The sequence below is a fragment of the Parasteatoda tepidariorum genome, chromosome 4 (genome assembly GCF_982258835.1).
Source record: "Parasteatoda tepidariorum strain Cologne lab strain chromosome 4, Ptep-v5.0, whole genome shotgun sequence".
Classification (NCBI taxonomy): Eukaryota; Metazoa; Arthropoda; class Arachnida; order Araneae; family Theridiidae; genus Parasteatoda; species Parasteatoda tepidariorum.
Genome location: NC_141758.1, coordinates 69316933 through 69341082, shown reverse-complemented (window position 1 = coordinate 69341082; position 24150 = coordinate 69316933). Strand labels below are relative to the sequence as shown.

The window sequence follows — 24150 nt, the reverse complement described above, 5'->3', positions numbered from 1 at the left end:
GTGGGCGTTTCTGTCAAGGTAGGCGTGTTCACATCGCGTCCAAAGGTCACCAATGTGGAAGTGTTGTTACAGACTATGTCAACCTTTATCTATGAAAAGGTACCCCATCATAGAATTGAGTTAACATGTCTTATATACTAGTGAATTGGAATTATATTTTTGCAGTGGTAGATACACTACAGATATCACTCTGAATAACTTTTGTTCTAATTATCGGATTTTCACATTCTAAATGTCAATCATAATGGTGCCTGTAGGACTGCAGGTGATTTCAAATATGCTAATTAATTAGTGCTAACTAGTTTGAATTAATTAGTGTAATCAAATTTACATAACTTAGTTATACACAATATTCTATATTTATTATAATTATATGACGTACAATAATTATATATAATCATTCATTTCAGAAATCATTACGAATCATTTTTATAGCTTTGACCGAGTCTAAGCAAAAAAATTTTTAAAAAAGTAAAAAAGGTGCCTGAAAAAAATGCAGAGTGTATGGTAATTCTAAAGCACATTTACAAGGTTTTATATAATTTATGATATTTCTTTTTGACTATCGATTGCGATTTTTATTTTATTATGATTTTCCATAACTAAAGAAATTGGTGAATGTTAAGTGGAATTTTAAAAACATTGAAATATGTTATACTTAATAATAACATTTCGTAATAATACGTTGTACATTTTAGAATTCATTCTTTAAAAAAAATCTCTTCATTCGTCCAAATATTTAGGTCGCATTTTTAAAAATAATAAATTTAAAATTTTCTCAGCTTCTAATTAATAAAAACAACTGGAACTTTAGATTTTACTATTGAAAAATTTGTAGATTAATATTATGTAAAAACATTTATGGCTTATAATTTAAAAAATTTTCGGCCAGTATTAAATTAAATAATAATAAAACAATAAATAATTATTCAAAATTATTTTTTTCGTTAAAGTACCTGTGGATAAACGAGTTTCATAAATGGGTGAATTTTTTTCTTTTTAAATGCGCTTTTAGTTTTAGAGATATGATTCAAAATCCAAAAAGTGAAATTAATATTAAGGGGACCAAACTTTTAATTGGGGCAAACTTTTAAGGGGACCAAGCTTTTAACATTTGAATACAAAGTTACAGCTCGACGTCTAAAAGTGTATGACACCATTTTAAAAAATAACTTTTATATCAAAATATATAAGTATTGCCACTCAAATATGTGAAATTAGTTTCTTAATGTATTCATTAAATGTTTTAATATTCATTAACGTTAAGCGTAAAATTGTCCTTGATTCATTTATTATTTGCGCAATAAAAGAAACTAGTTTTGTTAAACGAATTCAAAAATATTTTTTACATTTAATTTATATAAATTTTTTTAGTTCGGGTAAATTTGTTCCTATATTCTCTTCATGTTCAGGAATCTAGCAAAACATTTTAGTTTTTATTTAAACAACTGAACTATTTTGATTGGCTTCCGTTTCCTTCAATGTTGACACATCCGCTGAAGGCGCAGTTGTCTAGTTGCGGTTCCATAAGATGATTTGTGATAAACACTGCTGTATACATAAAAGTTTTAATAAAGGGATTAATTATCGATGAAGGTAAAAAAATCATTTAAGTTCTACTTAAGCGCAACGTTTATTATTTATATTTTTCTAACTCGGAAATCAAATGATAAGATTTTTAAATTGATTTGATATTTACCTTACTATTCATATCATATAACTTCTATTTTATTCATAACATATAACAGTATTCATTAATCATTTAAAAAAGTTTATATCCTAGTTCGTTTTATATCCTAGATTGATATAAGTAAATATTTTCTACATTTATTATAAGCGTGTTTGCATCTTTAAGTTAAAAAATATATTAACTAAAAGTTTGCTCATTTTTGAAATTATATTCTGCTATCTTGTAAAAAAAATCGTACATTTAAAATTTGATATATCAGAAACTATTCAACAGATTTCGTTCAAATTTTGTATTTTGCCATGCAAAATTACTTTCTTTAAAAAAACGTAACAATTGTATACACAATTTAAAAATATTTCGATAGTAAAATATATTTTTTAAATAAAATAATAAACATCTATAATAATAAATTGTAATTGTGTGCAAACATTTTAAAATTCGTTGTCGATATTATTAGGTGAAATAGACAAAAAGTAAAATTAACATTAATGGGTTCAAACTTTCATCCATTTTCCTGACCGAACTATCGGAACCTTATTTCCCAAATTACGGCTACCCCCTATATTTTGAGAGTCAGAAATCCGAATCCGTCGGAAAAACGGTATATTTGTTCAGAAAAAGTACGTTTTTGTGTTTGATTTTGTAACCTAAATGCACTAATCAAATAACATATTTCAGTTTAACCCTTGAATAATTAAGATGGAGTCCTAGAATGTAAAGATCCGATCATTAGATCGAAAGTTATTTCATGATGGTCTGTTTATTTTTTTGCGCACTGTACACGATTTTTTTTTTTTTTTACGATTTGAACTTACTTTTAGTATGTGAGGGTGGAATTTTGCAATCTTTATTTCGACCACTTTCCGAATAACTAACAGACATAAAACTAAAAGGAAAAAGAAGAAGAAAATTAAAAACTGAATTTTTTAACTATTTTTTTTTTTGTCAGACCTAAAACTAATTTATTGATAAAATAATTTTATTTTGCCTTTTAGCGAAAATAATTTTCGTCATCAATTTTCATCTCCACTAAAAGTGGTGCGCTCTGAATTTTTCACTTTAGGTCTGACAAAAATGAAAATATTTTACTTTTTTTAGACTACTTAAAAAACACAGTTTTTGATATTTTCTCTTTTTCCTTTAAATATTCTTTTTTCTTTTAATTACTTTTCTTTTTTTTTTAAATTGCAAAAGTAATGAACTTAGGTGATTTATTGTTGATTCCATTCACCTTAGCTGCTGCAACTTAATAGCATTTTTCAGAATGTTTTGTTAAATTTATTCTAGTCAATAATTTTTTTCCGAAATAGAACTAAGTGCAATATCTCAGCAATAGCTGATTGATTACAACTTTCTACTTCCGGTGACAAAAAAAGAAAAAAAAACTCCCTCCTCAAAAAAAAAAAAAAAAAAAAAAAAAAAAAAACGGAACACCCTGAACAACTTTTGTCTTCTTAAATCGGTCGATTATTAAGAATGATCCAAGAAAAACCTTTTTTAATAATATTGTTAATAGTTTTATTTAAGTAGTTAGAGAAAATGGTGTCAGGTTTAGTTAGGTAAATATTAGACTCACATGTGATTATTTAAAATTTCATAGGAATTTTATGAAACTTAGGACTGATAATTAAGTAAGGAAATTGTATATTGCTAATTTTAATTTTTAACCTCTTATATAGAGCTAAAATTTTTTAATGACAATATTATTATTTAGTACTAAATTTAAAATTTTTACTATATTTTAACTCCGTATTTAAAAGTTCAACATAAATTTTTTTACAGAAGATTGCATAATTATTGTTAACTTTGTCTATGGGGATAATTACAAAATTTTTTTGTAGTTGCCTAATTTATTGAACAATTTTAGAAAAATTTGTTGAATTGTTACTGTTATTTGAATTATCCTTATTATTGAAAACAAAGTTTTTAAAGTAATAATAAACACCCTATTTCCATTCTGTTCGCATACCTAAAGGTAAGGAGAATCTATTTGATATATTTAAACGAAAACTATTGAGATCATTAAGAAAGTATTTTAGAATTTTATTATTTGATATATGGTAAATGGGTCTAAATTTTGTGCCTTTTAGTCCTGAGTTCTAAGTTTTCTACAATATTTAAATTACCAGTAATAATATCTTTATGATGTTTATCAACGAAATCAAAATATTTCTCTTCTTCACCGTGACATTCATAATCAGATACATTAATCCTCCCTAAATTTTTGCTTACATCATTATAATTAAATATAGTTCTACCAAGAGATTTATTATATTTATGGAAATTTAAAATATTTTAATGGAAATAAACTTTTAAAATTTTCGAGAATATTATTAAATTTGATCTTATTGAAAATGAGGTTTTAACAGTTACTAACAAAATATAAATTATCTGAATTTTTCTTTTAATTTGGAGAAATTTTACTTATTTTAGCTTTTACAAAGAATTTTGAAGTGTGAATTAATACGAGAAAAGTTAATAATAAGATCTTGAAGCTTATATACATCATTATTTTTAAGCGGAGAAGACAAAATCTTTAATTGGTTTATTATTATAACTAGGAGGCTACGCCCCCTGCTCGCCGGCGCTCACCAACCCCCGGAACTGCTTTCGCAGTTCATTTCGGATTGCTTCGCAATCCAATGCTCGCTTTGCTCGCTCATTGGATACGTTCTTAACGTCTAGTTTTTGTATACTTTTTTGAATACTGAAGTTCCGAAAACTTTTCACTGTAGAAAATTCTAAACCTGTACATTTCAATATTAATTTGAAATTGCAAACAGTTCACATATTTTTCTTAATCATACTATTCTAAATTTCAATTGTTGGGAAAAGTAACTGTTGTAAGTTTTGTTTTAAAGTCTTTCCCACCAGAGTGTTAAAGTCATGCGTTGTAAAACAATATGGAATAGTAGTCTGCCGCCGGATGTAAAGCATCGGCTTTGATGAAGATAATTCTGTATTTTTAATTCTCTGAAGGGAGCCACCTTAATAATATGGAATTTGTAAAATAAATGTATATATTTTTGATGGTTGATGAAGCCCATCATTTTGTGTTTTCATCAGTGTTCAGAAGCAGAACAACTATATGTTTTTTATTTTATCACAAAAATATAATATGTATAAAAAGCAAAGAAAAGAGTAAGAAAGTGAGTACAGTCATGGAAAAAGTTAAAATTATAATATAGTATTTGTCAGTTAAAATAAAATTTTTTGTTTAAGTCATTGCTAACAATTCAAATTTTTCTGAGGCAACTCTCAACCTCTAAATATTATTTTTTTTTATGTACACATTTCTAAATGTCAGTATTCAACCACAAAACAACTTATACTCCTCAAATTTAGCATGAAGTTGTAAAATGTAATGAAAAAGGGTCATAGCAATAATGAAAGTAGAAGTAAAGTTAGTACTGTAAAATTAAAACAATATTTTTAATCAATGAGCCAAGTTCTTCAAGAAGCAGTTGTAGAAGTAGGTTGTTTATTTAAAACTTTTTATAGAATTTCTTTAAGAACACAATTGTTAATTTGGGCATTTGGCGATACAACAGTTTTAGAATTGAAGGATTTGTTACGTCAAGCGCTCAGGTATCATAATTTTGATCTAGTTGCGCTTCTATGTCATTTTGATTTATGTTGCTAAGTTAACTTTCAAAAAATTCTATAGCTGGCAACAGCATTTTTATTTTTTAAGTTGTTTATTTTTATTTCTTTTAGAATTTGTTATTTTTTTAGCGAAATGTTTTTTAACCTAACAGAATTCGTTGCCGACTGTTTTTTCTATGAATGAAGAAAATGAAGTAAATATTTAACTGTTGTGAGAAGAATCTTATTTAGTTGTACAAAGTACTTCAGCCAAAATTTGGGAGCCACGTAAGAGAATTATATATATTAGATCAGAAACACATCATTAAAAGGAAGAATGCCTTGGTGTTTTCAAAACAAAGCAAACGTTGCCACCGGCGGAAAAGAAATACAGCCAAAATTTGGGAGCCACGTAAGAGAATTATATATAATAGATGTTTATTAAAATCTTTTTCCATATATATATATAACAAATTGATCTCAACTACAATTACTGATCACCTAATTTTCAATTCTTTTTTTTTCTTAAAGTAGTTAATTATACGTAATTTTTTTTATATTTACATTCTATTTTTTTCTTTTTATTAAGATGCATGACAATTAGTGTAAAATGGCTGCAGCAGTAGATGGAATAAAGCGGTGGATTTGTCCAACTGATCGAGAGCTTTCCCTGCGGGCGAAGTTAGTTTATAATTTTACACTTTCTTTTAGTTCTGCATGTTCTTTGCTCAGTTATATACATATATTTTATTTTATATTTTATTATCATCGCTGAACAGCCGACCCAGTTTTGGTTTTTACGACTATCAATGTTCAACTCCGTAGCCTTGTAATTTTGAACTTAATCCAGAAGACAAAAAACTCCTGCATCAAGTATTAGGAGAAATTTACCTTCGTGGAGAATTTTTTGATGGAGCTAATCCGCATCTGCTTTACATGGAGAGGAAAACCAAGAAAACCTCCCACGGTTAGCCTGACGGCAAGGTGACCCTAATCAATGATCCGTCTACCACTAAGGATATAGGGTGTTCCATGAAATTAACCTTTCATATTTGTTTTCAAAATCCTTATCGAAAAAGAAATTTAAAAAAAAGTATGCATATTGGAAGTCGTAATAAATTAATCTTTAGACGAGGGAAGAAAATATGTGATCTGACAAATTATAGTGCAGGAAAGCGAATGTAATAAAACTTCAAAACAGGTGTAAATGGAAGTTGAAACTTGAAGATATTTCGAATCTTTCTACTCCTTTCTGTATCATCCCGCAATCAAACCTACTGTCTTGTTGCTTATTACATTCGCTATCTTGTACTGTAATTTGCCAGGTACTGGCAGCTTTTTTGTTTTTCACTCGCTTAAATATCAATTTTTAACCCCATGTGTATACTCTTAAAGATTCTAAAAATACATATTAAGAGCTGTCTTTACGGAACACTCTGTATTTTGTACAGCAACGTAGTGCAATGAGTTGGAGAATGTCTTAAAACGTTCAGACTGTGTCTTGAATGTCCTAATGCTTTCTTAGATTGTAACTAGAAAGTTTTGTTTAGACACTTGAAAAATTGTGCAGTTTTCTAAGACCATGTATTCAATTTAAAAAAAGTCGTATATTTAAATTTCGATCTCTCAGATTTTGTATTTTGCCATGCAAAATTACATTCCATAAAATGATGTAAAAAATTGTATACCTAACAACTCAAAATCTTTCCGACTATTATTAAAAAAATTTAAAGATAATAAATATTTACTAGCATTTACATTTTGCGTGGAATTATCTTCGGATAAACAAATTTTATAATTGGGTGCAAAATTTTTTCCATTAGCTTAAAAAGTTAAAAGAAAAAAAAATTAACATTAGGGGGACCAAACTTTGGGTCGCTCTCTTGACCAAACTAATTACACCATATTTTCCAGATTACTATTATTGACCCTATATTTTAAAGTTGAATTTTGAAGTAGTATTTGAAGTTTCAGATATCTGAATCCACCGAAAAAAAAGTATGTTTATTTAGAAAGTACGTTTTTGTGTATGATTTTGTAACTTAAAATATAGTCTCCGTCTGCAATAATTAATCAGCATATTTGAGGCCACCCACTGGAATCATTAAGATTGAGTCGTAAAGCATGAAGATCGGATTATTATATCGAAAGTTCTTAAAAATCTTTCTTTTTTGCGCACTGTACATTCAAAATAAAGAAGTTTTAATTTTTCTCGTTCCTTTCAATACTTTATACCTGAGAAGATACAGGTTCGTGGAAAATACTTCTGAGTTTTTGGAAGATTCGCAAGTGGTGCTTTTGGCGCAACTCTGTGTTGGTTTCTATAACTCCTATAAATCTCCGATATTTGAAAAAGCATTTTAACGCTTTATTTTATACTATGTAATTTTCAATAAATTCAAAAAGAAGCATTCTACTTAGGAAACAGACGAAAGTGAAAATATACGTTTCACAAATTAAACTAGTGGGCTGCGCCCCCTGCTCGCTGACGCTCGCCAACCCCCGAAAATTGCTACGCAATCTTTTATGGTTTGCTTCGCAAACCAAGCTCGCTTCACTCGCTACTAACTTAGGTACATTGCAAATGCAGAAAATTCTAAGAATTCAAAACAATCATTCAAATCCATATAACAACTTTTTTTTAAATAAAAATTACATCTTTTTAGTAAATACTAAGTCATTAAAATAAATTTGAATTCAAATAAAGACTCATTGAATGAGACTCATTTTTCAATGAATAACTAATAATAATAATAAAGCAAATAAATTCGTGATATAAATCAAAAATCGTCAAATAAATTCGTAAGATTCGTGAAAAAAAGCACTTTCGACAAAATACTAAAATAGAGATCTATCGTCAAAGACTACTCACTTTAGCTTAATGGTATGACATTGCCACAGCTGAATTGTTATTTCAGTTTCCGTTTTTAAAAGCGCTATATGATGTTGAGCCACCTAAGCTAGATATGGCATGTGACATTTTTAGCGACAATCATTGGTCGATTTTTTAGCGTTGCCATTCGGGGAGTTGTAATGAGACTTTTTTTTTGTCGCCGTGTAAGAGAAATATATATATAGATATCTAACAATGTTTTATTTCAATATTGATGCAAGAAAATTAATTATTATAGATTGAATGCTGGCTGGTCAATACATAGTCAAGACTACTTTCATAAACCGGAGCCAATATTAGAATGCGAGCTTCGAGCTATTGAAAATGTCATCCTGCGAGCAAAAGAAATTGATATAACAGATAAAGATAGGATTAGGTAAGATCAATATGACTCCAATAGTTCATAATTTTGCTTATTTAGAAATGTTTTGCCCCGATGAGAGGATGGGTAGTTGGACACAGTTAAATCAGTAGGAAACAGAAAACGATTTTTACCCCATAACAAAAAATTAAAAATCATAAACAGAAGAATGTTTGAAAAATCTTTTTTAAAAAATGCTGCGTTTTGTTTAGGAAATGAGATTATTTGATCACAACAAAATTAAAAACTTCTTACTAAGTTTGCAAAAAGATGAAGCAACTGATTGAAAAATTATAAAAAAGTATTTTTAATCGTGATCTCCCGAAAACTGTTCAACCGATTGACTGAAAATTTTATGTTTTCTCTTCTAAAAATACATACTAAATACATTTTTAATGCTTTCCAATAAACTATATAATGAAAGTTGTAAGTATTAGTTTTTAAATTCAGTCCCGCAGTGGACTGATCATTAAGACACGGTTCCCAGCAGATCACCAAAGTCAAGCATCACTGGCTGCGGTCAGTGTGCGGGTGGGTGACCCACTTGGATAAGTCAGCGTAGTGACCGAGGGTGTGCGGTATTGGTCCTCGTTAAACTGTGCTACCGTAAAGTGCTCGACTTCGCGTGCAGGTCGTTGGGCTACCGAAGCGGGGGTGCCATCCCCTCTGCAGAGGATCAAAATTGTGATGGCATGTCTTCGGATCATCCTCAAGGATGTTTCCCAGACCGTCGCCAATAGCCCATTGTGCATCTCTAGTGCAACGTAAATGAACTACTACAACAACAACGACAGTTTTTAAATTCAATTTTTATAATCAGTAAAATAAGGCTCATCATCGTATTCCTTAGATTTTACCAGTTGCCACGAATATAATCGATAATTTGAAAAATCAATTAAAGAAAAATGGAAGGAAATTTACGATATTTCACACACATATATAAAGACTTCAACTCTATAAAGTGCGTCTGGAACATTCTATGTAGGGCAACGGGAATTCGAAATACCCTTTCTCCCTAAAATCATAAAGGATTTGAAAGCAGCATTGCTGAACGATTGATTCAAATTATTGCAGGTCCGTATATCTGCAAGGGGACCTATATTCAAACAAACCTATTTTTGTGGTTCAATTCCATCCATGAACATGTCTGTGCGTGTTGGTTATTTATTTAATATTATGCCAACCTCTATGTCCACACTAAATTTTTTTAAATTCTAACCATTAACTCAGGTGATGATCCAACATATATCTTTCTCATCATATGCATTATAATTTACAAATAATATTTAGAAAACTTATACAACTTTCTATCTTGTTCAAATTGTAGAAAAATGATCTGTAAGTTAGAAAATATGAGAAGGAACTCTGTTGGCGATGGAAAAACAACTTGTTCCATGTGTGGAGTAACTTTTGGCTGGTTACGTTCCTCTAGCATACAATGCTCTGACTGTTCTATGGTAATTGAAACTATTTTCCCATTATTTTAATTTTTAACCCTACACATTTTGCATTAACTTTACAGCGGTTGTGATAATGAATGTTAAAAGGTAAAATTTCAAAACAGTTAGACCATTTAAGAACTATTAAAATTTAAATTATTCGTTAAAGATTTAACTGAAAGTTGAAAACCTAATTTTCTTTCCTAATGTTATTGGATTAAAAAAAAATGAAATTTTGCCCATTAGAAGCAACATTTTGTATATAGAAGTGTTTATTACGGTTAAGCTATTTAATGTCTGAATGAAAGATTGTTTTTTCACCGTGCACTTCAGTTTAATGACCAAAACTAACATAGTACGTAGTAGAGTTATTATTTTTTGCAGCCGTGAACTTATACGAGGTTTTTAAGTATGAAGATAAGTAACACTTCTGTTTGTTTAAATTTCTAATTAGTTTTAGAGTAATTAAATTAAAAATGTGCGTTTTTTTAGTTGTTAAGTAAAGAAAAACTAATTGCAGAAATATATTTTTTTACAGTCACGTAATCTCATATCCAAAAATAAAATATTCTTTTTCTTATTATGTTTTTAAATTAAATTGAAACGTTTTGGGAGTTATTTAATTTAAAATCTTATTTTTACCTTTTTGTTTTTGATGAATATCGTTTATATAATCCCGTAAGGTTAACAACATTTTACATTTTCCCACGTTTCTGAGAATGTTATTGAGAGCTTTCATTTTCTTTAAAAAAATCAGATTATTTTATTTATCGATATTTATATTTCGACCCGATATTGACATTTATGGAAACTAATAAGGAGGGATTTTTGAAATCCGACCAGTGTTCTTCCCATAAATTAGGTCTCAGTCAACTCGTTTCCCTTTGGTGAGCATCTTCGTGGGATGATGATGTAATAGAGAGCAGAAGGCTGAAACCTATAATTTTGTTTTAAATTAATGATCAAATTATTAAATAATTCTCAATTTTTATTAAAATAAAACAATCTTTTATTTGTTTGTAGGCCGTTTGTGAGAAATGTCGAATAGATATACACAGTGCATTTGAAGAAAGCATTCTTTGCAAAATATGTTCAGAGCAAAGAGAAGTAAGTATTTGTGTGTAAATATGAGCGAATTTGCTTTTCATTTTCACTTTCAACACATAGAATATCAATAAATGCAGTGTATTCACACGATTGTTTTATAGTAAAATAATAACCGATTTTCGGAGTTCAATTAAAAAAAATCAACGCACTATACGAGTTGCCCAAATGAATAATGGCAGAAGTGCACTGTAAATTCCGTATGCTTATTAATTAGATTACATATAGCATTTGAAGTGAATTTAAAGTAGAGCTAAAAACGGACGTGTCTAGAACCAAACTACACGCTGTAGTACGATTTTCAGTGGCAGAAGATAACAGTTCCTTTACTCAGAGTAATATACACCACAGATACACAGATCATTATTTCATATCCGTCTTTGAACAGCCGACCCAATTTCTGGGTTTACGACTACTAATGTTCAACTTGTAATTTTGAACCAATCCAGAAGACAAGGAAACTCCTGGATCAGTACCCCCAGAGGTGTTGATTTGTTATGGGAACATGGTGGACTTTGGGACTCGACAGATTTAACGTGCATCAATCACCATTTACTACACGGGGAGTCTTCGGCCGGCGGGGATCGAACCCACGAACTCTTGGACATGGGCCCAGCGCCCTACGCATATCATTAGTCGTAAATCTTAGTTTATCTCTAACCATTTCATCAACTACAGAAATAGACCCAGTTTGCAGACCAATGTCTTAGATAATGCTCGCCATCGAGAGACACAGTTTTTACAACAAATGGCCTTACACCTTCCTTCAGGCATTAAAATGGCCTTACCTTCAGGCATTAAAAATCGTATTATACTATACGTTGATCTATTTTGGACGCGTCTATCTTCACTTTTTAGTTTGACTTTATTGGCGTATCTAGGGTATGGAAAGTGGGATATTTTGACATAGGCGCATTTAAAAATTAAAAAAAAGGGAGCCAAATCGACTAATTTCTTTCATATTATCGTTGTTGTATTTAATCATTATTCATTGTTATTACTATTAGGAAAAATAAGATATTTTGCATCAGTTTAGTTTAGGCCGTTAAGTAAATTAACTTTAATATTCCCTAAAATGAATAAATTTGACCATAAGTCAAATGCTTTCCTCTAGACCAGTGTTTCCCAATCTTTTTTGAGCCATGTCCCACCTAAGCCTTTCTAAAATTCTTATGCCCCCCTATGTAACATATACATAATTTTTAATATTAAAAAATAGAATTGTTCACTTAAGAAACTTAAATGATAGGTTTCAGGAATAATTCACTAGGAAATTGTTAACGAAACACAGTAAGTAAATTTTCAAAACATATAAAGAACTAAAATTCGAAATAATTTTAGTAAAGATTTTTCTATAATAATTTAATATTTTAATTTATTGAGATCCTTGAGCTTGCTGCACAGAGATTTTATGTCAGGTTCCAATTTGGTTAGCTTCAGTCTCAAGTCTCCCCGTTGTATTACATCCAGGCGATTTTCTTTTTCTTTTTTTTACCAGTAAATCATTTACAGAACTAAATCCACATTCAGCTAAATATGAAGATGGAAACTGTAACAATAGTTTTCGTGCACATTTGGTTGAATTTAGGTATTTGATTTCTGTTTTCTCACAAAGCCATGCCATCACTCCTTTTATATTAAATAAAATTTTAACTGACTCATAATTTTGCATTTCTGCGAGTTCTTCTTGATACTGCATATTTTATATATCAAACAAATTCAGTAACATTGACTGTATCATCCGTGTTGGAAAATCAATTTGTTTTAAATCAGAAAATCTTTCTTGTAAATCAGTCGATGAAATTTTCAGATGATAATTTTCAATAACAAGTACAGAGGTATCATTTTTGTTGTTAATATATTTCTGACATAACTCAATATGGGTAATGAAACCAAATATCTTCGCTTTTGCATCAACAAGAGTTTCATTTGTTGCTTATTTAATATATTTAGTTTTTCAAAGATATCGGCTAAATAACTCACAAATGCTTTACCATCGACTGTTAACAGATACTTCATTTCAGGTTTGTCGCTTAAAAAATCGCTAAGTCACATAATATTTATTGGCCGCAATTATTTTAGAATTTGCTATTTTCTTTCAATTTTGGCACCCAAGTCTAGCATTGCATTTAAATGGCCCGGAGTAAAAGGGTTAAACTCGTGTCGAGTTCATTTTCGAATTGCCCCCCTTAACAATCAAATTGCCCCCCAATGGGGCGTGGGCCCCACGTTGGGAAACACTGCTCTAGACAAATCTCTATCTTCTCTTCCAACACCCAGTGGCGTAGCGAGGGGTGGGCAAGGGGGGGCATCATGCCCCGGGCGCTACTCACAAAGGGGCGCCAAATGGTCCGCAAAACAAAAAAATTGCTGGATAATTTTTTTTATTAGAATTGATTTCTGGAAAATATATTTTAAATTATTGCCAGTGTAATATAATAAATGTTAATTCATAAATATTATTCATAATATTTAATATTTAATTCATATTAAATATTATATTAAATTCATATTAAATATAATTCAATATTTAATTCACGTCCTTGTCATCGCGCTCTGCTTAGAATAAAAATGAAATGTTATTAAATATTAAATGTTATAAAAAGTTTAATGTCAGCATAAATTATATTGTATATTTCACTATGTTACTACCTTTCAAGTTCAAGGCATTCTTGGTAAGTAATAAATCAAATAAGATTACTTACTACATCTACTCGACGATTCTATTATTAAGTGAATAGAGTATGAAAAAAATTGTTAACAGAAAAATGTGTTGTTCTCATATTTGTCACCACAGATTCAAAATGAATTCATTCATCTTCTGGCATCTACAGTTCGAAATCAACTAATAAACGATATCAAAAGAAATAAATATTATGGACTTTTGTTTGATTCAACTTCTGATATCTCTCATCGAGAACAAATGTCCCAAGTCGCTAGGTATGTAGATGCTGATTTTATCAATAAAAAAGTTTCCATCGGAGAATCTTTTTTGAGTTTTATTGAAATACATGCTAAAGATGCAGCCTCGATCGAAAATACAATTTTAGAGAAATTAAATTACGATGAAATTTCATTAACAAACTGCAGATCACAATTTTACGATAATGCTGCCGTGATGGCAGGTCACACATCTGAAACGCGATGTAGCGCCAGAATACAAGCGGTTATCGTTATCATCTATGGGCTGGCTAGAGAATATGAAAGAACTAATAGAAAAATTAGCAGAGCACACTACCACTACAAGTGACAACAGAAGTGAAGCTACGATTCTGTTGCAAAATATACTAACCTTTAGTTTTATAACTTTAGTTCATTTCTGGTATGAAATCTTAAGAAGGATTGATCGTGTGCAGCTCAAATTACAAGATCCTAGAATGAATTTTAGAGAAGTGTTCCATGATCTTGAATCATTAGCGACTGAACAAGCCGAAATTTGAGACAAGCTCTGTAAAGAGGCAATAGAAAAAGCAGAGTCTCTTTGTGAAAAATGGGATATGGATACAACAATATGTGCCTGGAGAATTAGCTATGGTGGTCTTTCCGCAGAAAGTGAAATTTCTCACGTTATGAAAAGCACTCTTGATCGTCTCCAACAAGAAATGTGTACACGATTAAGTGACCTTAATTTCAAATTTGGATTTCTACTAGACGTTGAAAATTATTAAACACGGATAACGTTGATAACGACCTTGAAAAAACATTTTATTTCATTTTATAACCGTCGTTGAACAGCCGACCCAATTTCATGGGTTTACGACTACTTACGTTCAACTCCGTAGCCTTGTAATTTTGAACCAATCCAGAAGACAAGGAAACTCCTGGATCAGTACCCCCAGAGGTATTGATTTGTTGTGGGAACTTGGAGGACTTTGAGACTCGACAGATTTAACGTGCATCAGTCACCATTTACTACACGGGGAGTCTTCGGCCGGCGAGTATCGAACCCACGACCTCTTGGGCCCAGCGCCCAACCGACCAGGCTATCCCGGCCTCTTGAAAAAACATTGAAAAAATCTGGGTGAATTTTATAATACAGATTTCAATGTAATAGAACTTTTTATCAAAATATGTGACAGAAAAATGTTACTCCGCAGTAGAAAAGAAATTAAACTTAAAACTCCATTAGAATTTCTTACTTTTATAATCAATCTCGAATGGAGAAGATGTTTTTCCAAATCTGAGAGCGGCATTTCAAATACTCCTGACTATCTCAGTATCAATTGCTAGCTGCGAACGTTCATTCAGCAAATTAAAATTAATTTTGACAGATCGCCTAAGTGACCTAGCATTTTTAAGTGTGGAAAGAGAAAAATTTTAAATGATCAAATTTGATGATATTATTGATACATTTGCTTCATCAAAAGCACGGAAAATTTAGACATAGTAATTAGTTTTATTAATGTATTATATTCATATGATTATTAAATATATGTATCTCCTTAGAGATAATAAATATTTACTTTTTCATTGTTTTAAAACTGCGTGTTTTTAAAATATTTCTTTATAAATATGTAAAATAAATAATAGGTATCTTTTGAACTAATTCTAGATGATCATATACATTTCAAAATCTAGTCTTGTTCTCTCAACTACATTTTTTGTCTCAAATTTAAAGCCTAGCTTGAGTGTATGACTTTATTTATTTTACTTTATTTATTTATTAATTTGCGAGTATATTTTACATATAATATCGAACATATGGTTTTCGAATGGGGGGGGGGCGCTAAAAGGGTATTGTGCCCCGGGCGCGAGTTAAGCTCGCTACGCCACTGCCAACACCCAATGCTAAAAGTCAAGGCCAAGCATTTACCTCTTAGTTTTGGGCTACTCATTTTGCGCATCTTCATTTTCTATTGCAGCAAGCTGTCTTTAATTTTGTTTCATCTGATAATAATCGTGAATGGCATAAGTATTTTGCAGTTACTTTATGTTTCAAATAAACAACGATTTCAAAAACGCAGAAATGCAAGATTATTAAAATTAGAATTATAGTTTTTTGCAATTTTTTTTTTATTATAGTATATAATACAATATTTTACTATGTTAACAAGAGGATTACATTCTTCAAATAATGCTTTTATTTTGCATATTTAAAAAAAGAAAATATAATATTTTTTAAAGGGCACCAATTCGAGATATTCAACAGGCACTATTCAATATCTCCTAGAATAGAAAAAGCCTCAGCACGAGTTACCATAAACAAGAAATTCGGTCCTTCAGTAGTCCAAAATTAAGGACGTCTTTCCTGTTAACCCCCACTGCGCAGCTCAGTAGCCCGAACTTAGTGACATCTTTCTTAATTTCTCCCCTGTGCAGTTTATGTTCGTTACGTCGGACTGCTAAATTGATCCGTGCTGAGGCCTTCTTCTAGGAGGTGTTGCACTGTTTCCCTTAGATACGCCTCTGTGATTTCATATTGTCAAGTTTTTTTTTATTACAAACTGATTAATCAATTATATGCTATCTGCGATGCACCTTCTTCTACCTTCCCGTGCAACTTTGGATAATACAGCTGTCATCAATCGTGTTGCTATCATAGGCCATTAAGGAAAGGTGTGCGATTATTCTTGTTTTCCAGAGGTGCTATCTATGGCCAAGAAATCGACTTCTGCCACACTCATACGTCCCACCCTTTTATAAAGCGGATCCATTCATCTACTGATTGTAATTTTGACCTGAATCGGAAAACGATCAATATTCAACTCAGTACCCCCAGAGATATAATTTGTTATGGGAATATGGAGGTTTAGCAGATTTAACGTTCATCAGTCACCATTTACTACACGAGGAGTCTTCACTCAGCTGGATTCGAACTTCCGTTTTTACGAACGTGAGTCCAGCGCCCTGTCAACCAGGCTATCCCGTGTCCACTCTTTATTTGGGCACACCTGATTCAAATTTTTCTGTTGAGCGTTGGAATTTATATTAATTAACGTTCCAACAACTTTCTATTTTTTCTCTTTTCATATTTTAAGCATAATGTTTATCAGATAAATTTATTTTAGCTGTGGAAAAAGTCGGGTGGATGGTTCTATGGAGCACTTCCCCACGTTGAAAACTTGAATTGTGAAGATCTTAAATGTTACCAACAAGGTGGTTCAGAAACTTGGGAACACAGAGCCAGGGGTTGGTCAGGGAGTATTTTTAAACTTGTAAAATATTTTTCTTTTCCTTTAAGCTGGTTATATTTTGGAACTTTACTTTTCATTACTTTATGACTTAAGGTAATGAGTTAATAAATTCCATTTAGTGAAGAAAGCAACAGATGGCGAGAAAAGATTTGCTCTATGACATTCAAACTTTCTGAATTTAATTCCTATTTCTTAACTTCACCTTTAATTTTGATATTTTTGCCAAGGAATAATTACACTGAAGAAGAAATTTTTTATTGCATTTATACATGCCCGGAATTGTCGTCGTACGCCACTAGGAACCTATTATAACCTGCCCTATTATAACCTGTCCCCTATTATAACCTGTTCAGAACCACACAAAGAAACAGTTTATAATACGGTAGCGCCCTTAGCTTTGTGTGACGATATTTCTGGTCATAGGTTTCTATGCAATTTTAATCCTGATGTTGCCCTCTAACTCCCCTAAAACTTTGTCACCACAGTTATGCAACGTTCTGTTGCACATTTCGACAAAAAAAAGAAAAGAAAAAAAGAAAAAAAACTAAAAATGTCATTTAAAAAAACCGTAGCTTGGAGAAAGAAAACGATTGCTGATTTGAAATCAGCAACGTGAAAATACATAAGATCCGTTAAAAAAGATCATAAAAAGCAAATTTTTTTTTCCCTCAGCGTTATTATTAATATGAAGTCTAACTCTTAGCTTATAAAAATACTTAACTATTAAACAAGATTAAGCATTGTAGTACATGTGTTTATAATTTTGTTGTGAAGGGATTAAATTGTATTATTTACTGTAAAACATAGGAGTTTGGAACATTTAAAAAATTACATATGTTTTATGAAAATGATTTGTTATGATAAAATAATTTTGAGATTGCAATTTAACAAATACAAGAATTCTTCATTATGTTACAGGGAATAAAATTTTAAATATTGAAGATAAAGAATTATAACAATTGGTCGAGTTACTAAGACAAGTTAGTTTTCTGTCAAAAAGGTATCTAAAGGTTCCAGAAATATTTTCGTATACAATTAATCTTCAAAAACACTGATTTATAAGAAACCCTTTTAAACTTATCTTCTAGACCAGGGGCCCAAGGTTCAGTTTGGTTGTCAAGGAATCATTTAAAAATGATCTGAGTTCACGTTAACCATATACAGAGTGGTTCCGAATTCATGGTACAAACTTTAAAGATAGATACAGGACATTGTAACAATCATTTATTGTATAGGAATGTATGGGCGAAAGTGACGCAGTGAGGCACAAACACAAAAAATGAGAGACGGAAGGAAAGACTAAGTAGTATTTACTGAAAGCGTCGTTGACAGGTGTAATCTTTACAATAACTGTTCAAAATTGCGTCCACCCGTAGCGATACATGCTTGACAACGTCGCTGGAGCGATTGGCGTACTCGTTTATAGTGCCAAGTATTTCGTGCACACGCACATCAGCTTCGGATATTTGATCAATGAGACCCTCATATGAGTAAAGTGAAATAGCATAAACAAGATTCTTCAGTTGTCCCCATAAAAAGAAACAAATCGAGGCCAAAGGACAGGTCCACCACGCGCAATCCATATCGCCTAAAACGTGGTATTCAGGTAAGTGTGCACACCAGTGCTGAAGAGGGCTGGCTCCTTATCATGCTGAAACCACATGCAGCTACGAAAGACAATCGGATCACCCTGCAGTAGTTCTGGAAACAACAGTTCCAGAAATATAAGATAACACTTGCCATTCAGTTAATACACATGTGGTCGCGTTGCTTGTGGATTCTCGGTTGCCCACACGTTGGAATTGCGCGCATTAAAGACACCCTCGCTTTAAACGTCGCCTCATCTGCAATTAGCACATGAGTCATAAAATCCAACTGCAGCGCACATTGCTGTACCACCCACTGGCAGAAGTTCAGGCGGATAGAATAGTCTGCCGGATTCAAAGTTTGTACTCCCTGAAAACGGAAGGGGTGAAAGCGATTTACGTTTAACACTCTACAAATCGTCTGATGACGTCTTACGTGACGAGCAACAGCTCTTGACTCGGCTCTATCAGCCACAACGTTCAAAATGCTTTCTTCCAGACTTGGACTGGCTACAGCTCTTCGTCGACCAGCTTCATGTCTGGTGACGTGGAACGAACCTGTTTCACAAAGTTGACGATGTAACCGCAGAAAAATTCTGTGATTCGGCATTCGTCGATCAGGAAACTGTGTGTGATACATTCGTAACGCTGCTGTGCCGTTGCCATTTGCACGACCATCAGCATCATACATGTCTGCTTATTCGCCATACGTAAAGTCTCCCATCATAGACGTTAGCACAATTGCGAATGGAACTTTCCCCTACTGAGATGCATCAAGTTGAACGGCGCCTGGACATCTACTGTCGCCGTTTCTCTTTTCTTTTCCCTGTTTGCGCCTCACCGTGTCACTTGCGTCCATACATTGCTATGCAATAAATGATTATTACAATGTCCTGTATCTACCCTTAAATTTTGTTCCAGGTATTCAGGACCACCCTATATTCTCCCGTGCAATTGAAAAATCAACTAAGGTGAAGAAAAAAAATATTCAAAATTGAGGCTTTTACATATTTGGCATCTTTATAGCATCTTTGAGGCGTTTATATATTTGACATTTTATCATATTTATATATATTGCAACAAAAAAAAAAGTTTAAAAAATAAATTTTGTTCTATCAGTTTTTTGAAATTCTATTTTAGCGTTTCATAGCATTAGAAATAGAAGGAGAAAAAGTTGTCAAGCCACTTTTCTCGGAATCATTCGTGAAGCACTTCGTTGTTTTTTCAATTGCAATATTGATGTTAGTGTCTATTATCTGAAAATTTTATCAGCTGATTCAAAAGATAGAATTTTTGATTCAAAAAAAGTTGATTCCCCATATTGGATGGTGCGGCCTACGTTATTGGATTTGTTATACATATGAGGGCGCATTATACTGACAAACTTCAAATTTAACATAATTTATTCGAAATTGGTGTATATTTGCAACCAAACACTGGTGTATTATTTCGGATTTTGTTTTAGTAATGAAATAGTTTCAAAAAGAAATTCCTTATAAATAAATGTAAACTGCAACATAATAATTTATTTGAATATTTTCAGACATTGTACGCTTGGAGAGTTTTGAAGCACCAGAGCAAACTGGCAGTAAAATGTTTTATAAGACTTGGGCAATTAACTCTAGTCCAGGTTAGTAGATTAAAATATAAACGCATGCAATTCACTTTATGTCTTCAAATTTTGTGTATTCTCCATCTAAATTCTATATCTAAAATTGCACTCAAAATACTTTAAATAAACTTGCATGCGATTTTTGAAATTTCTGTGATAAACTTTAATTTATGGTACATAATTTTGTTTAGAGACTTCTTGGTCAAACATTAAAATATCTAGTCTACGAATTTTTTTTATTTTACTTTCGTATAAGCATGCTGAGATTTTGGCATCATATGAAAGCTATCACAATATCAGTATGCTTTTATTTAGAAAAGCATTTAAGTACCCGTTGAAGTCACACGCGGTCTTCTCAGAACGCTCTGGTGGCACATACGGTTGAAGCAACGCTTACCGCTGGTGGAGGACTAGGGGCCGTGAGTTCGATCCTGGCAGCCGACTACATAACAGGCACGTATACGCAGCAAAGTGCGTACTGAATCTGTCGTGGCTGAATGTCCTCTCTTCATTGGTTGTGATATGGAAATTTTGAGAGCTGAGGCGCTGTCCACATCATTTGGCCGGTGTCAAAATTACGTGGCGTTCTTTTCATAACCATTAAAAGATAAATCTCTGAAACATGAGACTAGGTGCTTGACTATGGTTGGATGGTATGTGGGGTCTTATCCACTTTAATGAATGTTTGATTTTACTGAATGTTCCAAAACAGACGAATTATCAGAAAACTAATTAAAGAAGATAAGGTATAAGGAGATAAGAGTGTACAGTTTGCTACGTTCTGCTTAGGGGACAATGTTTTTGTCTCTCCAAGTTTCAAAATTACTTAAAGAGGACGTCAGTAGGTGGCGCTAGTATGTAAAAATTGTTTATAAAATAATCACTATTTGCCGTAAGTACGTGGTGCAGTTTGACGATAAAATTAATCGATGCCTATGCAAAAAATTCAATTGGAATGGTCAGGCATGCAGCAGAAAGCATTGTTTTATTGTTTTTCAGTCATTAACGACATCATTTCAAGAATTTCGCAACCAATTCTTGATGTAAAGACATTTCTGATTTCCTAAGCAGAAAACCATACATTTCTTCCGTTCATATTTTAAATAACTATTTCAAATCGCTGGACTTTTTTGGGACCCTAGGCAACTTAAGTATAACAATATTTAAAAGTTATTACTTTTAAAATCGATTTTCTGGGCAAATTGAAACTGTAATCAATTTTACTACATAGTTGAGAAGTGAAAGATGTAAAAATAATGAAACATTTCTCAAGCGTACCATTGTCTTGTCATCAATATAGCTTCTACCACCAGAAAGATAGAGTTACTTAAGTAAAGGTTGGTAACCATACTATTACTGAATTTCTGTAACAAAAACATCTTTTGCTCAAGTTCGGCTACTATATTAATGTTTTATTTTCATTACAGTAGTAAGTGAAAGTTTTCACTTGTATACTGTTACTATCAGTTTTATCTTTTTCTTATTTTCAAATTTAAAAAATAATTTTTTTTTTCTTTCCATGTTTTTTTAGATCCCACGTAAGTACTATATCGAATTCAAAAACTTCCCTTATCAATGAGCCTCAAATATCCTTCTTTCATCTTGGTGATCATGTGACTATCTCCACAGAGGTACGGATTCTGAGAATCCTGAGGCTTATGGTCTTAATATGATGTCAGCCCGCCATAGATGGCAGCTTGCACAAGCATGGGGAGGTTTTTCATGAGTTTTTGATAAGTGACCTTAGGAGTTGACGTCCAGGCGTTCATCACAGTGTAGTGATGAACGCTTGGTGTGAGTGCTGGTAGTAATTTGGTAATCTCATGGGATTTAGATTTGGCATCCATTTTTGAACACCCATCTTTTCACACGATGGCTGCGCAAGTATCGATGCATGAATGGAGCAGTTATCCTGTTGGAAGAGAAATTGGCTTTCTACCAAAATATTACCACAGATCTGGAACAACAGGATTGTCCAGAGTTTAAGAACTAAGGGACCCAGGCCAAATCCTTGAAAACTCCCCTCCCACCATGGTTTTCTTTTTTAGGAAGGGAGGCCAGATATTTTTGGCCAGTTATAGTCTATCCCTAAATTAAAATGTTTGTCTCAATTGTTTGCAGAAGGCATCTTATTCATCTGCAAAAAATCTCATAATTCTTATCCAATGGAATACAATGCATATATGTAGTAAAAATTGATGTACAGACTTTAAAAAACATGTTTTAATTTCAAGACCTTATTGCTATGGAGGATGAGATTATTCTAAGAAAGTTCAAGAAAAACAAGTTTAGAAAATGTTCAGAAGGTGCTCAACTGGCAAGTATTTTTAATTATTTATAAAGAGTTTTAGTAATACTATATTAAGCAAGATGCCCACTTAAGTTCTGCATTTCTCAATAACTTAAGAGTAGGGACAGCTATAGTCATAGAACTTGTGCCCAGGTATAGCATAGCGGCTAAGAATGACTTCACAATGCTGCTTACAGAAGCCAACATCTGTTAAAAGAAATAATATTTCGCCCGAATTACTTTAGTAATCATACGTAACGAACATAAACTGTGCAGTGGGGCGAAATAAGAAAGATGTCACAGCGTTCGGACTTCTAAAGGATCAGATTTCTTGTTTATAATAACTAGAGTGAAGGCCTTCTCTCTTCTGAGATATTTCAGAAACTGTCAAATTGTTAGTTTTGAAGTTAGTGCATTTCTGTCTAAAATGATAAGAAAACAAACTATTTGATGGTCAAGAACAAATTTACTAAATTTCTCTTTTTACTCTTAAATTATTTACAGAAAGTACATTGTCAGCAATATTTTCTCGAGCGACGAGTATAAACTTTCAAATAGTTATCTGTTTTATTCAAATAGTTAGTCTTGGCAATCTTTAAAGGATGCCAGGTGTAACAACTTTTATTTTTTTTATACTCTTTCACATCAGAAAAAGAGAGCTATGTATTTTGATAGTCCAGGCCTATTAATGATAGCTGATATCACAAAATATAGGCTATTTAACATATGATCCCAAGAAGTATAGTTGAATTTTTCTCGTACAATTATATTTCTTCAGATTATATGATAGGACATCAATTCCAAATTTAACGAGATGTTGGCAATGGTTTATTCACATAGTACAGTAATTTCTCAGCATTGTTTATATGACTATAGCTCTGTCATATTTAATAACTAACAGACGAGCGTCCACTACAAAATTTTAAGGGATGATAATGAGTGAAGACTTTATGAAAATTTCTGAAAACTTATTAATTTTCATATAAAATAAACTATGTTCATGTAAACTAGTAAATCAAAGCTTTTCTAGTGATGAAACAAACCATTTGTAATTTTACTTTGCTTCTTTGATAAGTAAAGTAAAATTACAATGTTCTTTAATAATAAATATTTCTTAAGGAAAATTTTAGCTCTACAGGATGGCAAAATTAAGGATAGATTTGTCTAGATTTAACCATTGCTTGTTATATTTTACTAAAAGCGTGACACGAAATTATGGTAACACTAAGATTAATAAAAATTTATTTTTCAGGCAAATCACTTAATGCCAGCCCCACCAGGATTAAATGCTTCGAAAATTTCAGCGTCCTGCCCGTCTCTTCAAGTAGCACAGGAAGAAGAAATAAGAAGTTTGAAAAGATGCAAAAAAATGTCTACAAAATTTAAATTCTTGAAACCTACGCGAAAAATGATTGAAAAAATTGTTAAACGCCGTAAATTAAAATGAATCCAGTAA

At 31.8% G+C, this 24150-nt stretch overlaps 1 protein-coding gene across 1 annotated transcript; it reads left to right on the top strand.

Annotated features, from left to right (window-relative positions):
• Window positions 1-1466: 1466 nt before the first annotated feature.
• On the top strand, window positions 1467-24150 carry LOC107456940 (uncharacterized). The gene is made up of 9 exons (XM_016074936.4): window positions 1467-1596; window positions 5865-5956; window positions 8407-8544; window positions 9857-9986; window positions 10992-11075; window positions 17081-17201; window positions 20336-20422; window positions 22639-22721; window positions 23947-24150. The coding sequence occupies exons 2-9, from the start codon at window positions 5886-5888 to the stop codon at window positions 24139-24141; spliced, it is 909 nt and encodes a 302-aa protein (XP_015930422.1). The 5' UTR covers window positions 1467-1596; window positions 5865-5885; the 3' UTR covers window positions 24142-24150.

Excerpts from the sequence above, each read along its gene's own strand:
- LOC107456940 (XM_016074936.4), top strand. The coding sequence starts at position 5,886 with ATGGCTGCAGCAGTAGATGGAATAAAGCGGTGGATTTGTCCAACTGAT. Across the intron at positions 8,545-9,856 it reads ACAGATAAAGATAGGATTAG|AAAAATGATCTGTAAGTTAG; the intron begins GTAAGATCAATA and ends TTCAAATTGTAG. Across the intron at positions 20,423-22,638 it reads GGCAATTAACTCTAGTCCAG|ACCTTATTGCTATGGAGGAT; the intron begins GTTAGTAGATTA and ends TTTAATTTCAAG.